General features: G+C 35.3%; 1 protein-coding gene across 2 annotated transcripts; it reads right to left on the reverse strand.

The window, feature by feature from the left end:
• Positions 1 to 936: 936 nt before the first annotated feature.
• Positions 937 to 13,941, reverse strand: LOC145689880 (uncharacterized). 2 transcript variants are annotated; one of them, XM_081764177.1, is made up of 3 exons: positions 13,226 to 13,941; positions 4,866 to 4,916; positions 937 to 3,239 (listed from the first exon to the last, which is right to left on the reverse strand). In XM_081764177.1, the coding sequence occupies exons 1-3, from the start codon at positions 13,585 to 13,587 to the stop codon at positions 2,306 to 2,308; spliced, it is 1,347 nt and encodes a 448-aa protein (XP_081620303.1). In that variant the 5' UTR covers positions 13,588 to 13,941; the 3' UTR covers positions 937 to 2,305. The 2 variants fall into 2 exon arrangements, with proteins under 2 accessions (XP_081620303.1, XP_081620304.1); XM_081764178.1 differs by lacking the exon at positions 4,866 to 4,916 and having other exon boundaries at positions 939 to 3,239; positions 13,226 to 13,940.
• Positions 13,942 to 18,547: the final 4,606 nt, after the last annotated feature.

Raw genomic sequence — 18,547 nt, forward strand, 5'->3', positions numbered from 1 at the left:
TATATATATATACTTAGCTTCAGCTAAGCCAAACTGTTAGCGTGGCAACTTCGGTAATAAAATTTTCCTCGTTTTCTCCGAGCATCAAGCGGCAATTGAGAATCTGACTGACATAGAAAGGTTTTGAACTTAAGTCCTGAAAAAATGTCGACTACAACATTGTTGGCAACTCATAACCCAGTTATACATCTGCCAGCTGGTAGCCTGTAGTAATTCGTGAGAGTGTACTGCTACCTTCTATTAGTTTCACTAGTATATTAATAACAAGAAACTAAAGAAAACCGAAAAGAATGATGGCAAAATGGCAAATGGCAAACCAAGGTATCACGTTACTATAGTTAGAAGTGTAATAAAATATTAACAGATATTCTTGTTTTCTAATTAGGCCTATTGTCCGTAAAAATCACGGTAAATATTATTTTCTTTTTTGGAATATGAGAAAAATCGTAATGAGTATCATGATTCTGGTTATCAGCCTTAATATTTTCAATTTTAAGGCTCGCCTATATATTTTTTTTTACTGTTTATTACATAATGCCAGGATCAGCCTATAAATCAATATGAGCAAATTGTTCGAAGAAGATCCAAATTATCTGAAGTCGAGATCTGACAATTTACGCAAATACTAAATATTTTATGATATGGTAAATAACTCGATCCTCAACCATTTTAGAATCTTTAATCACCATGATTCAAGGTTTTTGTTTGATTAGATTCTAATTTTACATCACTTTTAGCACCAACGTTATGTGAGATGCGAATCTACAGTCTCGAGTGAGATCTGAATCACATGAGTTTCTGCTTTGACTCGAATCCGCGAGTACCACTGTGAAGTCGTGTACGGGAACGTAGAACATCGCGGGGCTTATATTATCCAAACAAGATCTTTTCTAAAGGAGAGCTCGTCCCTAATTCTTTCAGGTTTATTTGTTGTTTAATGAGTCATAAAAGGTTTAATGAAAAAACTATGATCTGACACTTCTTAGGGTAATAAATAAATAAATAAATAAACAGGGAATGCATGGTATTCATAAAGAAAACGAACACATAATAAGAAATAATAAAATTTTTCTCTGTTGGGTGAACACTAGGAAATTAGATAATCGGCCCAACAGCGATCAATAATGTTCATAAGATACACTTTCGTGCTAAGTTAGTACCATATTTTTGGAAGTTTGATAAGTCATAGTAAGTAACGAATTACATAAACGTTAAGACAAGTTCATATTTCAACTTATATTTCCAGTGTACAATTTGTCCTCATGCAGGCCATTGAATAATAAGGTGCAAGCGATCAAATCGTAGGAAGAAGCAGTGACGAGAGAGTTTATGTTTAGTTTTAAGACACATTAGTTACATGTATTACAATCAAAAGAACTCTATATAGTGGGAATTGGACTAATGGAAACCTATGTACAGAATTACATCTTTAGGACTACTAATTATTTCTATAAGTAGTGTTTCCTTGTGCAGCTGATAATATCTGAAAGTCTGGTCTCCTATTGACACTTTTCGATTGACCCAGTCTTTGTTTCGTATATCACACTTTTGGTATATCCACTATCTTTCGCTTTATCAACTCTTCAGCAATATCATACGTCAACAAAATCGCTTAATATCAATAGTTCTCCGAGAGACTTATAAAAAACAATAAAATCAATTAGTTTAGTACTGCAATCTTCCCAAAAACACAGAAAGTACAAATAAAAGAACACATATTTTATAAGAACTTGCATTTGTTCAAAACATTAATACTTCAGATGAAAGAATGCAATAAAAGGTTTGAAATCTATTTAAATTTTTTAATGTTAACTTTTGAATAATTCAATTACAAAAACGTTAAAGAACAGATTAAAATTAACTTGTTAAAATTTTTGAAAGACAGATACTTCAAGTTTGTAAAAAAATGTGTGGTACGAACAATTCAGTTATAATAAGTTTAAATGATTTCTATTTAAGTTGGTTTGCTATTTGCAGTCTCGTTCATTAAAATGAATTCCCCAAAGTTTAACAGCAATCGAACCAATGAGCCTTTAACTCAACACAACCTCATTTTGTTTAAAAGTTTACAATTAAATTTCAGGTGATTTCGGTTGCCCTTTACTTCAAATAGTTATTTCATCCTCTACATTACATCAATGGAATAATCCTCAATTGCATTATTGGAGTTTTATTGAGTTCTACAAAAATAAGCAAGCTGTAGAAATTCCGCGAAAGCCAAATTCATTGTAGTGTGAGGTTTTTGTGCTCTGTGGATTAACTTGTGATCTGCCAAAGCTAAAGGTACCGTAAACCATCTTCCAAACTACTGACATTTGTGGCGTTGTCCTGTGTGGGTTAACATGTGTCTAGCCAGACTCGAACGTCGACTAAATCCCTTTCCACACTCTTTGCATGTGTGAGGTTTATCTCCTGTATGGATTAACGTGTGTTTAGCCAAAGTGGAACGGTGAATAAATCCCTTTCCACACTCTAGGCATGTGTGAGATCTTTCTCCTCCGTGAATTAACATGTGACTCGACAAGTTCGAACGTTGACTAAATCGCTTTCCACACTCTCTGCATGTATAAGGTTTTTCTCCTGTATGGATTAACATGTGTTTAGCCAAATCGGAACGGGAACTAAATCCCTTTTCACACTCTCTGCATGTGTGAGGTTTTTCTCCCGTATGGATTAACGTGTGTTTAGCCAAATTTGAACGGCAACTAAATCCCTTTCCACACTTGTGGCACGTAAAAGGTTTCTCTCCTGTGTGGATTAAGATGTGTGTAGCCAAATTTGAACGTCGACTAAATCCCTTTCCACACTCTTTGCATGTGTGAGCTTTTTCTCCTGAATGGATTAACATGTGTGTAGTCAAATTTGAACGGGATCTAAATCCCTTTCCACACTCTAGGCATGTGTGAGGCCTTTCTCCTTTGTGCATTAACACGTCTGTAGCCAAACTTGAACGTACGCTGTATCCCTCACCACACTGTTCGTAACGGTGTGATTTCTCAGCTGTATGTATGGACCTATGACTTGAAGAAGTTAAAATTTGAGTATTGTGTTTTTCACTTTTTCGGTACGTATATCGCTGTTGACTTTTATGTGTTACCATATTACTTGACAAACGTGAAGGAATAATTCCTTTGCCGAACTGCTTCGTAAGATCAGATTTCTTATCTGAAGGAGAAATTGCTTCTTTTAATATAATAAACGTATTGTCTTCTCTGCGAAGGTCATATTCATTGTAGCGCCTGCAACACGTTCAATAAACAAGGAAACGTGAATTGAGTTGTTAATTTAAAAAAACAAAAAATAAATCATTCATTATATTTCAAGATAAAATTACGATTATTTTTGTTCTCTTACGGGAAATATGGAACCGAGAACTATCAACGTTTTCCAGATCTCTGTATTCTCGAAACAAAAGTGTGTAATTTGCTTTAAATGGTGTACAATTATTTATATATACGATATCAGAGTTAAGTACAAGCCGAACGTATGTATATGTTCTGCTTGTTGTGCTATGGAATAAATATTTTATTCTTATCTGTGAAAATAGATATTTATTATCACTCAAATATTTATATATTATTAATTTTTGTCACAAAATTATACAATCGCAAGAACTTGTTGCAATTACAGCTACAAGAAAATGTTATGATGACAAAGAAACAAAGGAAAGGTATAAAAAAATTATAATATTGCACAAAATATGTCATTTGAATCAGTAAAGCAATCTCTTCGTGTGTTTCTAATATAGTCTGATACTTTCATATAGTAAACTTTAATACGTAATGCAATCTTTGCGTCTACTGATAAGAAGCTACGCGGTTACATCTGATACACACTTAAGACGTCTTATTAAATAAATATTTTGAGAGGCGGCGAGTATTTAATTTCTTGTAACTTTTATCTGTTTATATGAATACGTGACGTTATGATTCCATAAGTCCACGTTAATGTAATGTGGGCAAGCATTAGCACCTTCGTCACCCTTAGATTATTACTAATGCTATTGTACGTTTCTGCTCAAGACATTGAATTGAAATTTCTAATAACCTGGTGTAATTCTATTCGGAGAAATCAAAATTCTGTACTCGGTTTGGAAACCTGCTATTACTTTTTTTTCAAACAATGCCCACGTTGTTATAGGCATTGTGAAACACTTCAGTCATTATTGTTTATTATATTAAAAGTTAAAATGGCGTTTAAAGATAAATGATACACGGTGAATAGCAAGAAATGTGTTATGCATCACACTACAGTGTTATGCATCACATTACATAAGACAAGGAGCTAAAGTGCGTGAAATAAAATAATTAATATATTTGGGTGTCTATATTTAAGTGGCATTTTATCATGTAACGTTCATACAAATGGTTATCATAAGGACGGGAAGAGGATTAAATTTTTACGTGAAAAATTATATTATGTCGGAACTCTCTTTCCCATCAGTGTTTTGGGAAATACAATATTCAAAACGGAGAAGATGAACAATCTGCATATCGTCGCATAAGAACCACAGGAATATAACTCCATTTTCGTAGGTTTAAAAGTCAGAAAGCAAAAATATTATTTTCCTAGAAAGATGTGAATTTAATACGATGGTAACTGAGCTACATTACAACAGACAATCTCGACATGAACACATGGCGAGACGTTCCGTTTAGAGCAAGTGGGGATTTCAAAATTGTGTCCAAACATGAAAAATGAAAACCTCATTTTTGAAGTTATGTTCCTCTGCTTTTCAGTCGACGATATTATGTCTCAGTAAACAAACTCGACATCTAGCTAATTTGGCATTAGCTACGGAAATGACAAAATCGATTGAAATTAGATTATACACTGCAGTTAACCAGACATGTATCCCCCCTTACCTAGAAAACTTCTTCCTTTCTTTTATCGTTCCTCTCATTAGAATGAAGATCCTACGAGTAAGAGAAAAGATTTAAATCTTAGGTGAAAAGCAATGTATATGACGAGTGGATTATGGTAGGGAGGTGAAAGTTTTCATAAAATCTCTACTCAATACCAGTGAGAAAGTGATCAACGTCTTACGACATGAAAACGGGAAATTTCCGTAGATTTCCTTATATATAAATTTAACACATGATATAAAATTAATATGTAATGTATAGAACTTCATTATATATTCTCTGATGCAGTTAAGTAATCACAATATTGCTCGCATACCAGAAATTTTAAGAAACCTACGTTTTCAGGCGGATGTTGTGAAATTACCCTGTAAATCCATGTAATTTCAAATTAACTTATAGACTTGTATATGTGTTTTAACACATGCAACCTCAAAAAAGGTATTAGTATAGGACATAAAAATAAACTGATGGGAAGCAAACCATGTTTATCATTTGTTTTTTAAATAACTCCTTTATAGTTTTCGAACGTGCTTCTTTACTTATATAGAGCATTCTACTACATGGGAAAAACTTCGAGGAATCACTACTTCTTCCTCCGGAATTCACATTAATATTACATGTTTCATTCCCGCGTTACTACAAAACAATACTCAAAGCAGAAGACTATTGGCACTCTTCACTACATATCTCTACTAAGTTTTAAGGGTCTTATACATATCTTCTTTAAACACAAACTTGACGGAATAAAAATTCTATAATACTATATGCCTAATATTATCATAAACACTGGACATTTATAAACCATTACAACATAAAAACTACAAAAGTAATTTATACTTAACCCGAGAAAGCCCATGCTAATTTTAACATTAAAAGGCCCAAGAGGTGCCTCTAAGGCATCCTGCTGCATATACAAGCTACCTGAACTAACCGCGACCATTTTCCGTCATTAACATGAAAAACTAGTCACTACTATTCTATGAAATCATTTGTCAATGGTAATAAACATGAACAGTATCAAACAATTACAAAAGCGGATACTTTAACAGGAGCTCCAGAGGCACTCCTTGGCCTTTACGTTAGTATAAAATATAACGCTATTCTTTCTGAGGTAAAGTAAAAAAAATGCTTGGGAAACGCAATCGGGGGGCGTATTTCAAGGGATAAAAGAATTCTAGAGCAGAGTACACGGGACAAGTTATCTATTAAGAATAATGGCATTAAAATTGACCAGTGTGCCACTTAGGCACCCCTTGGGTATTGATGTGCAGTGGGATTAGATTTTCTTAAAGCAGTTTACATCTTTTCTCTCATAAAACCTTGGATTCAAAGCCATCGTTGTGCTTTTGTAATTAAACCTGCATTAAGGAATGAAATGCCGCTTAGAAGGTATATTTCTCCATGCTACTATGGAACTTTTCTCGAAACGTGGGATGTACGTATTAATTTTTTATTTATGATTATATTCTTAATCTCGACCGAAGAGAGCATATAACATAGAAGTAAATAAACAAATAAATAACGCTTTCCTGGCATTTTGTGAGTATAACAGTACACCGCAATGAAAACTGACTTAACATCGCTCTGAAATCAATCTAAATAATAATGATGATGTCGGCCTAAAGGAGTTCTAATGAGAAGCCGTTAATAAAATACCCTTTTCAAGTGTACTAGGAGGATATTTTCTGAGAAAATGCTGCTGCCCTTAATAAAATTTGAGACTAACCTTGGTTTGAAATCGATTTGTAGTCATAATGACAATCTCCTTTTAAAGATAATCCAAAGTGGGAGAGAAAAAAAACGTCGGGAACTCTTTTTAAGGTATTAAGAATCTATTTTGTAAAAAAAAATTACCTTATGTACTTATTTTGTACTGATAAAAAAATAAATAAATAAATAAACACACTGCTGAACAAGACTGCACTTGTTTAATATAAAAACACATTTACACGTGACGTTTCGATTTTCTAGCCAAGATCGTCATCAGACGTACACTACTGAGGATATTGGCTAGAAGATCGAAACGTCAAGCGTAAATGTGTTTTTATATTAAATAAGTGCAGTCTTGTTCAGCAGTATGTTTATTTTTTTTTTTTATTTTATTCGCAAGACGTTGACTATGAGTGTGTGTCAGTTTGATAAATCTTTTCTTATCTTTTATTCTAAAGCAATTTTTAAATGAAAAATAAACAGTTCTGCTGGACTTGTATCTAGGGCCATTCTCGAGTCTGCCTGAAATCTAAAAGCAAAGTAACAATTTTTTTTCACTCACTTAGTAACAAAGACCTGATCTCAGATTACATCCTCGGGAGAAAAAAGCAAAATAGCTGCCATTAGCTGTTAAAATTCGAAACATGTCTCAAATAGAATGATTGGGATTTTATTATTTTTTGTACCTGGGATACTCTTACATTCCTTTATATTCTCAAATAAGATCTTAAGTCATTCCATATGCCTGAAATGAATGAATGATCTCAAAATTATACCGTCTGCAGTTAGAATTAGAGTAGGACCCGTTCTGATCAAAAAGTTTGAAACAAGTTTAATGCTGCAATCAATATTTCTTTTATTGTTTGTCAGTACGGACATTTACACTTCCTCCTTCATTCCGAAAAAGAAAAAAGTCACGATTTACTTCTCTCTTCTACTAGGAGTAGCACGATATAAAAAACATACTTCTACGATAGGCTCAGGACAACGCAAACAAATTTCGAATCGGAGAGCGATTCAAATAGAACGAAATACAACTTTCTTTGTATTTTCAGGCTAAAGATATTCTTACAAATTTCTAAATTCTAGAAAGCACAAACTCTTAATTTGTTACACTTGTCTACTAAAAATTAAAAGCAATAAATTATTCATTCTGCATTATTGGTTGTAGAGTGGTTGTAATTAAAAAGTACAAATCCGAAACATGTTATGAAAATTTCTCATTCTTGAAATATTATCGAACTTGTGGTTGATAATAGTTTTTCCGCTTCTCAACGCAAAGGATATAATTTGAAATTATCATATCCGTATTAACTGATGGAAACACATTATTTGTTGTTATCTGATACAATATAAGGGATACAAATATGATCGCAGATAACAGAAACTAAGATTATCCATTTCTTCTATTTTTTACCTATTGAAAATTTTGATATCTCATCTACGCACTCTGAGGTGAAACATTTAGCTATAGTTTTCTACAAACTAAGAAAAATAACAATATCATAGGTATGAGCTCGAAAAAAATCCAAATCGTTATATCTGTAACATGTTTTGAATCTGGATATATTAATGGCGAGCGTTCGTCTTTTACGCATAGGAATTACAATTTGAAATCACGCCATTTTGTAAGACAAGTAAAATGAGTTTAAATTTTGCAGGATCTTAAAGAAAGAACGGACCTAGATATGAGTCACAAATTATTTCCTACTTCTGTATTTATTAGAGACGTGTTTCGACACTAGGGAGCACTGATGCCTAAAAATTGTTATAAATAATTTTATACATCAGTGGAGTAATTGTGTATTGTCCTGGATTACACAATACGTTATTACTAATAATGTATTTTGAAGTTATATTTCTTGTATGCTATGTAGAAAAACTGGCTTACATATATATGTAAGTTTAGATAAAAATTCCTATTATAATACTGTACAAGCTTGTATTTTTCCATCTATCAATCGAAATAGCACAAGCTTGAGGAAAAAAGAATGTTTACACAAAATATTTTGAAATAAGGAACTGATGAGAATAAATAAGAAGAGCAGCGTTCTTGCAATTTCCATGTCCATTGCCAACACAATTGCCATTTCTAATCAAAATTATAAAAATAATTCTTATTATAAAAATTGAGCAAAATCAATACCAATGAACAAGAATTACTGCGCCTTTAAACTATGGATTCGATACTGATAGCGGCCCTATTTGATTAATTCCTCATCTCTACTTTTCGTAAAATTGTACGCTTTTTCACATTTATACTTCCCTTTTCCATATTATTGGTCATAAGTGCATGTTAACTTTCTGTTGTTAATTACGAGGAGTGTTTTTTTTTTTAAATAAAATCTGTTTTGTTGTAGACACTAGTAGTTCTTGCGCATAACACAACGAGCGTGTACATTATGTACCGACATCCCTCAGAAACAACTGTGCTTAGTTTCAGCTCCGTAGCTGACCTGGACGGTTGTGTTGTGTGCTTTCACAATGTCTAAGACTATCAAGTCGCCCGCAGCGTGTGAGGTTCGCTCAGTGATACGGATTTTGTCAGCAAGAAACCTGTCTGCTGCAGAAATTCATCGACAAATTTGCGAAGTGTACGGTGATAGGGTTATGAGTGCAAGCAAAATACGTAAGTGGGTAAGAAAATTCAAAAATGGCCGTGAGAATGTCGATGAAGAGGAGCGCTCCGGTCGCCCTTCTACGATTACAGACGATTTGGTGGCCAAAATAACAGTTCTCTGAAACGAATTTCCTGACGTTTCGAGATCAGTGCTTTACAGAATTGTTTCTGAACACCTAAAGTTTAGGAAACTGTGCTCCCGCTGGGTCCCGAATCTCCTAACAGAGGACCACAAAAACCAAAGTTTTGAGTGTGCGATGAAGTTCTTGACTCGTTATCACGAAGTAGGTGACGGCTTCTTCAGTCAGATCGTAACTGGAGACGAAACATGGGTTTCGCATATCACGCCCGAATCGAAGTTATAACCGCCATCAGGTTATAGAAGTATTTTTGTGGACACTCTGTATATTTCGTAAAGACAGTGATTATTATTTTCGATTTGTACTTTATTCTGCGACGCATATAAGTTCTTTCTTCGGTGGAAATTGCTTCTTTCCCACAAAATTGGACAAAGAAGTATTTCATCGTTTTGTCATATATATATTTAAAACATTGCTTTTAGTGAGAACATTTCAGCTAGTGACGAACCATTTCAGTGTTTCTCCCTGACTTATATATGCACAGAATATATTCTATAGTTATTGGTAACTGAATTAAGTGTTTTCTTTAATCGCTTATGGAAATATTGCAGTAGATTAGAGAAATACGGGCCGACCAGATGTTCCAGTGACCAAAGTGGCACAAACTGCGTTGTTTTCCAGCTCGTTATCTGTACTTTCTCACGCCAGGGTTAACGCCGTGTCTAGTGCATTGTAGACAGTTAACTAAAATTGACATAAATTATTTTCCGTATTCTGTCTGTATGTTTTCTGTCTGTATAGGTGAATTAACTGAGTGATTTTCGGAATGAACTGCCAACACTTTTTAGTTGAACATTGCAACCCGTACCTTGAACTTTGGTGCTCAGGGAGTTCGACTCCAGGTTTAGAAGCAGCCACCACGCACGTTGCGTCGGAAATTAAGTCTGACTTTTTGATAAGGAGCACAAGCTATTAGCCGAGGAAGGACGTTTTCTTACGGCTAGCCCCCAAATAGTAAAATCCCCGGTCCGCAGACCTTGTGCGTTTAAAATGTTATATACGCGCCCTCCAACATCAGCTTCTACTTTGGAGAATTTCTTGTTTAATTTGCTAAAGAATCACCTTTACGCTTTAGGATTGCTCGGCATAACAACTGGATTCATCGTGGGACAATCCAGACAACTTTTCCCCAGTGCTAATCCCCCAAGTGTGTCAATGGTGTGAGGGAAGAAGCCAGGTGAAATCTGAATTATATTCTCATATACATATAAAGGGCTATATTGTCCTAAAAGGGCAAAGTGTGATTTCAGTGACGAAAATTATTATACATATTCAGTGTTCAGTGTTGTGTTCATTCCTCTTCATTATTTTTTTTATAATAGTTTTCTAATAAATAAATATAGTGTTATTCAATCCAGTGTTTTTTCGTTGTTTGTATGAGTGATGTTTGTGTGCGTTATGGTCTGGATGACCATCTGATCGTCCGTGATTTTTTCGAGACGAGACACCCGAACCTCTCGGTGCCTAATGCTCATCTCATTATTGAGACCGACGAGCGATTTGGAAACAGTTTGTAATCTCTTCTTGAAGAGGTCCTTCATCGTCCTGTTCAGGTAAGTTCAAGTATCAGGAAGATACTTATTGGTAGGACCACGAACCGCGAACAGCGACCAGATTACACGCAGAGGTTACAAATAAATGTTCACCCAAATAGAGACCTCGAATCGAAATGGTTACAAATAAATGTTCGCCCGAACAGAGACCTCGAATTTGACTCGGTTATAAAGCAACAGAGCATGGAATGGACACACACACTCGCCTGTAAAGGTGAAGGACAAACAGACTCTGTCCCAGCGCAAAATCATGGCGTCAGTGTTTTGGGATAGGCATAGTGTTTTGTTGGTCGACTTCATGCAACGAGGAACCAGTATGAATGCATAAGCATACTCCCAAACCCTGTGAAAGCTACGCAGAACGATTCAAAACAAAAGACGCGACGTGCTGACAAAGGGCATTGTCTTTCTCCATGACAATGCAAGACCTCACACTGCAGGTCAGACCCGCGATTTGTTGGACAGTTGTTGCTGGAAGATTTAGATCACCCACCCTACAGTCGTGATCTTGCGCCGAGCGATTACCACCTCTTCTTCCACCTCAAACAACACCTCAGTGGGAATCGTTACATTGATGATGACAATGTCCAAACGGCAGTAAACTATTGGTTATCGGAGCAGGCGGCAAGTTTCTATGAAGAGGGTATTTTGAAATTGGTTGAGATGTATGATACGTGTTTGAACAAATTTGCCAACTATGTTGAAAAATAGAATAAAATATGTACTTTCTGAAAATACATTTCCGTTTTTGAAATAATCTTTCGTTGTGTAATTATGTTGAAACGGACCTTACTTAAAAGACACGCCTCATAGTATACAAACCGAGCTTCATCCTTCTAACGTGATGACAGATAGAGAGAGAGAGAGAGAGAGAGAGAGAGTAAATTTTAACATTTAATTAACACTTCCTTTTCCCCAGTTATGGTAAACCAAATAATGAAACATAGCCTACAGTTTATTCAAAACTCTGATGTGTTGCATAAAAGCACTTTGAAGTATACAAACTCTACAGTGTGAATGTGTATTCACTACCAACCAATATGAAAACATTAACTGGTGGAGGTTTACTATAAAACTTAGAAAACTAAATTGTAGTAATAACATTATAAATAATACCGTATTATGTATGTTATACATACATTCGTTCACAAAGTAGATACCACGCACAAGAAGCGACATGAATAACAAAATTCAATGTCCTAAATCATGACACGGAAAAAATATTTTGGAGTTAAGAAATCCACATAGGCAAGAAATTTACGTTCCTAATGTATTGTTACTTTGGATCACAATTATGCAAGCAATGAAAGCATTTCAGGATGTTACCCATAATATCTTTAGGAACGTACAAATACATATTCAACAAGTATGATATGTAGGCTTATGCTATATACAGTGTTTTGCGCTATTCTCGTTTTCGTGTATACTTATTTGAGTTGACCAAATTGATCCTAACCGGCGTATCCCTTCGCTTCCTGCCGTACCAACCACCTTCCCCTTGCTCTAATTTACATAGCAATCTTTTTGTTTTACTGACCATCTAGCACATATTGATTAGTGTTGTTTGTACAATAATTCTTGTATCGCCTACGTGCAACAGGATCCTAAAGTGATCCTGTATGGAGAAATAGATGTCCATATCCTAGAAATGATTGCTGAACATATAAAAAGTCGACTTTCTTGAAATAAATGAGTACCGGTATGAAATGAATTTACGTATGCTCATCTACAATTAATGAACATCCATTGTCGGTTAGAATACTCTTTTATCTTGATTTTGTTAATGTCTTTCGAAGCCCACCGGAAAGGTGAGGCTAGATTTATTCGAGCTAAATCCTGAATAAAATAATAAACGTCCATAGTTTTTGTTCCAGTATAACCATTCCACATTTAAATTTCTAAAATTTTAGGATAAATTTCATTCTCACGATCTGTTATTTTACCTAAGTCTCTACATAAATAAAACATTATCGTGGAGCATCTATATTATAAATATATACAAGAATAAAGAATTTAGTGAGAAATGCGTACTTAATAATGAAGAATCATTATTTTATCAAGATACAAACTACGTAAGATTTGTAACGATGGTATCGATCTCATTATTATAATTTTGTATACAGTTAGTCTATGTGTGCCATGTCATTTCCAAATGGCAGGTTAGTATTTTACGTTCGAGGTAGGCCTATAGCCAATACCTAAATAAGTCTATGAGGTGATGCTTTTAACCTACAAACTTTCCGAATACATGTACCCCTATTATTAATCTGAGTATCCATAATATTAATAATATTATTATTAATATTATTAATTACTTTATGAAAAATAGAATATTACCTTTCTGGCGAAACTGAATTTAAACCTTTTGTTGGTAATTGTTGGGATTCTTTAAAGTACGATGTGCAAGTCGCTTGAACCACTAGTTTTCTTAGCGTTTCTGTATCACTTTCAAATGCAGGATGTTCTATGGCAAATTCTGATTTCACCGTATCAACGTTTAGTTTCTCATCCAAAGAATACATAACTGCATCCTTCTTCATTGTTTGCTCTCCTTCCGTTGTAGATAATATTAATTCTTTGTTGTCAGTCATCAGTTCGTATGTCCACCCTTTCCCTTCGAGTGGATCCTCCTGAGGTAAGTCATAATCAATTTCTTCTTTGCACATCAATTCCAACTTGACAGATGCCTCACCAGCCATTATGACTTCAAATTCAATAAGAATTTGACACTGTTCTTATACTTCCCTTGTCTTTTAAGCTGCCAGTGTTAATGAAATGATTGACAAGATCGTTCACAGCAACTTTACACTTGCAGTCAAACATACGATCAGATTTCAATGAAATACAGAATAAATGCAGTTTAAAAACAATAAGTTCTTCTTCACAATTTTAATGTCACACTTAACAAAGACCATTGGGCAGTTATCACGTGTATTGGGCGTATAATAAATTATAAAAGCGGATTACTTAACAAAAGATTTAAAGTATAAAGTAGACAAGTATGCGAAGAGAGGTGTTACCAGCTACCACGCCACGCCGTGAACAGTGATGGGCAGTAGTAATATTCTCTGTGGGAAGAAAAATAAAAAATGGGAATATTCCAGTTTTTTCCCCCTGGCATATGAATTCGCAGGAATGAATTTATTTCCATTCTTTACTTTATCTTCCATATTATAAGAACCATATGACTAATTACTTTATTTTTATTCATTATGATTTACTTCAAGGTATTATATAATTTGGAGGTTAAACAAGTTAGAATTTCTTGACTGTATTTTATATAACTAATAATATGACTTTAAAGTTCCATTTCAATTTGCACTAAAATGTAGCAAACAACTAATTTACAAATAATTAAAAGGAACCAGTTTGTAAAGTAATGTAGAATTTCTGTAGAAATAGAGGTGTAGTAGCATCAATATACCCCGAACTTCCATTAATAATAGTCGTCGGTCTGTCTCCTGTCTCTGACTCGAATTTCTCAAGAGGTACTCGGACTTCTCTTTTATGTGAATTAACGCATGACATTTCGGGAAATAAGTACGAAGAAAGGTCTTAAGGTCATGTGGCAAGTTACATGCAAAGTTATAAAGATAAGTCAGTATCTTGCAAATATTGTGAACATAAAAATGTATGCGAAAATGTTGATAAAATGCTGAGATATGTGTCTTCTTGCAGTTACATAAACTAATTTGTTTATAACATTCTAAAATGTAATGAGCCTTATGCAGAGTCGTTTTGACGTCTAATTAACATCTTACTACTGGGTTAACAAAAGGAATGTTATTAAAATTGTGTTCAGAGTCTCTGATTAGGACGTAGTATTGGACGAAGTTAATCACATGTGACTAATTAATGTAGAGCAGATTCTAGTCTTTTACCCACGATTTAGCGTGCGACACAAAATTTTGTATTTCGTAATTCATGTATTTTCCTTTTTACAGACTATGTATTCGCTCATCTACTTTTCCGTAGTTGCTACATTTATTTTACTCACCGATCCATTGGGGTTCTATAAGTTAATCATTCCCAAATCACCACTTTAGTTGTGCAAAAAGTAGACTCTGAATACCAAAAAGTGCACATTTCTTAGTAAAGATTTAGTATAACTACTAACTAGTCTCACATTAACCTTCGATTAATGATTTCTCTCTCAGTACCGCGTAATATGTTTATAATATCAGTAGTAGAATCAAGTTCAGAAAATTCACTTACATATAAATTTAAACTTTTTACCGGTGTAAAAGTATGTGGACTTACTATACCATATTTCCACGTATTTACTTGCGTAGAACATATTGTAAGTAAATATACATTTATGCGTGCTCTTGAAATGGGACCGCGCCAAGATTGGACGATGACAAGCCTGGACATTTTTTGTGTCCAGGCTTGTCGTTGGCCAACCTTGTTGCCAGCGACCCAAAATGAGATATGTCAAAAGCATTCAGGGTCGATCCCGTCAAGCCTGGACACCTTCATTAATGTGTCCAGGCTTGTCGTTGGCCAACCTTGTCGTCAGTGACCCAAAATGAGATGTGTCCAGGCTTGTCGAGATCGACCACGACAAGCTTGGACACCCCAGGAATGTGTCCAGGCTTGTCGTCTTCCAACCTTGTCGTCAACGACCCAAAATGAGATGTGTCAAGGCTTGTCGGGATCGACCGCGACAAGTTTGGACACCCCAAGAATGTGTCCAGGCTTGTCGTCAACGACCCAATTTGAAATGTCTGTTGCAACAAACTCTACCAGTTAAGGTGTTTCCAGTTCATACATACATGCCCTTCAATATAGAGTTGCATGGCTCGCAATCTATATCACGGTGATATAAAAATAACACTGCAGTATAATCAGAGAGAACAGTTGCCCTTGTACATTGATAACACTAACTGCCCTTGTACACCCGTACAAGAGAATAAACAGTAGTATTTGTCAGATCATTTAACTTAGAAAACGAACATCTGGTTGTTAGTGGATTAATACCAAGGTTCTTCGAGACCTTTCGTATTCACCCACCAAGTGACCACAAATGATGGTTAGTTGTCCAATATTGAAGGATATGACGAACACAACTATATATCCATTTATTTATCAAGTGTCCAGGCTTGTCGTTGGCCAACCTTGTCGTCAGCGACCCAAAATTAGATGTGTCCAGTCTTGTCGGGTGAGCCACGACAAGCTTGGACACCTCAGGAATTCGCTCGAGTCTAGCGCAAGAAGACAAATTGAGAAGTGTCCAAGCTTGTCGTTGTCCAAGCTTGTTGTCCAACCTTATCGGAAGCGACCAAAATTAAGTGTCCAGGCTTGTCGTCGTCCAACCTTGTCTGCGTTCCGTTATGTTCTAAGTTGCACAAATATAGTCGACACTCAAATTTCGGATCACAAGGCATTACAAAAACTTATTGGCGGAAAAATTGCTATATATTCTAGTATTTGCAAGTTATTTGAGTATTATGTGCAATAAATAATTAACATTTTTGTATAAAAAACTGAGTAAGGTAGTAAAATAGACTTGAAGTAAACTTGTCTTTCCAGGGTTATCTACCAAATTTGTTTCTTCGAAATTCCATGTGTGTGTTGGAAAAATGTGTTTGATTTCTTTTTCTAAATTATCGACGAAATTGTTGATAACATCGTGGCTAACTGTGGCTTGAGCTAGCTTCATATTGTTCCTGAAACGAACAGCTAATTCTGCTCTATGATGCTCGACAAATTCCTCTGTCCAGCGTTTCCTGGGAAAGCTCTTCTTAAATCTTGTTTTAACTTTACCGCTTCAATCTAAATACGCGTTGACAACGCACCTAAAGTCGTAATTGGGAGTTATAATTGGGAATCCAAAGTTGCAAATAGCAATAACATGCTGTAAAAGAGCTTCTTCCTCTTCTGGAGAAAAAAACACATGAAGGTCCAGGAGCCGCTAAACGATTTTCTCTTCATCTTTAATACTATAGAGCTACGAGGTATTTTGTAAAAGCCTGAAGCTTGTCACTGTGTCATTCTTTCTCTTTAATCGCTTTTAAACACTCATCCATTGATTAAGACGAGTATGGCAGATATGGCCTCCCTCCTACTTTTCGTATTTTCTCTTTTCTGATACCGATGTATCGCTATCCATATTTCTATAAAGACATGGTATAAAACGTGTATGAGTGTCATGTTGGTTTGCATTGCAAACGGTACTGGTGCTCTGTTTTGGGAAGATTTAACACTGCTTTCCGCATAATAGGCTCATATTTCGAGAAATGTGTAACATTCCTGTTACTGACAAAATAGAGAACAAGAAATGCATACATCTATGGTCCATGTCGTGTTCATATACTTATATAAAATCGCATGTCATTCCCACTATGAACCAAACAACTAGTGGTACATAGTTGGGATTAAATTTAGCAGCTTTTGTTTGCGAGCCTACTATACGCAAATTTTTAGCTTGAAAAATCAGAGGCGGTATGCTTTCATCACTGAAAAACCAGACGCGGTATGGCATACCACCGCATACCGTCTCACTTCGACCACTGGTTAAGATCATTGAGTACTTATGTTTCTTGTGTTAGAATAGGGAAAATTTGTATCAACAAATGTATGTGCATCACTCCTTTAAAGTTAGAAACGTGATAGAATGGAATTATGGCTACAATATATACTAAAATATAACCCTAGTTAGATTAATTAATATAGAGGCTCCCGCTTTATAGCAGAGAACATAGGCATAATTAGGGGAGCAAATGCTCCCCCATTAGGATAGTCATCCAGTGTTATTTGTGAACTGAGTTGCAGCGAATACGATAGCGTTTTGATTTATTTTATGTTGTTGTTTCACTGTATTGAGTTCTTTAGACGACTAGCCAGGCCAAGAGAAGGGAGGGCAAGGAAGTGAAAAGACAATGACTGGTCTGCAGGGAGTAATCTACACCCCCAGCACCCCCAATTTCTTTACACACACCCCTAGATGGAAAAGGAATACTCCCCCAAATCCAATTGTATCAATCAGTATCATGTAGGTTATTTTTATCACATCAAGTTAAAAAAGGTTTAGCGTTTAGGAAAAAAGCAATATTCTTATTTATTTCACTTCAAAATACGAAGCGACCTCTTTCTCATGTGCGGCTTCGACAACCACTTGACCTCATTGTTTCGGGTGGTGTTTCGATCAAAACAATTGACAAAACAGACCCACTCATACCTACCCTCCTGGGCTCCGCGCAGTGAAGCCATATCTAGCATCTTGGGGCTAAATCTAGCATAATTCATACCCATTTAGGATCTAGCATCTTGACTTGAGCATCCTGGCCAAATCTAGTAGAATTTCATTCTTCGCTCTGGAGAACTGAAGCAAAACGAAAATTTGGATGGTTCAACGACCGGAATCCCTTTTAGTTGTAGCGATGGTTAGAGCAATAAAACCAGTTAGTATTTCCGCTGTTGTATTGTTGAATTCACAGAAATATTCAAAAATTAGCAAAACATGACTCTGCACAAGATAATTACTACCCATAGTTTTACTTCTGTCAACTGCAGTGGCGAAGGGTGGTAAGGGGTTTTGAGGCCCAGTCTACCCACTTACTTTCAGAAATTATAATTTATAATTAATCCATTTTTCTTGCACAGAATGTATGATAATTTTCTTAGTTGAAAAAAAAATTATTGTTCGATAAAGAAATC

Source organism: Thermobia domestica, chromosome 7 (assembly GCF_964235325.1).
Source record: "Thermobia domestica chromosome 7, izTheDome1.hap1.1, whole genome shotgun sequence".
NCBI classification, from domain to species: domain Eukaryota; kingdom Metazoa; phylum Arthropoda; class Insecta; order Zygentoma; family Lepismatidae; genus Thermobia; species Thermobia domestica.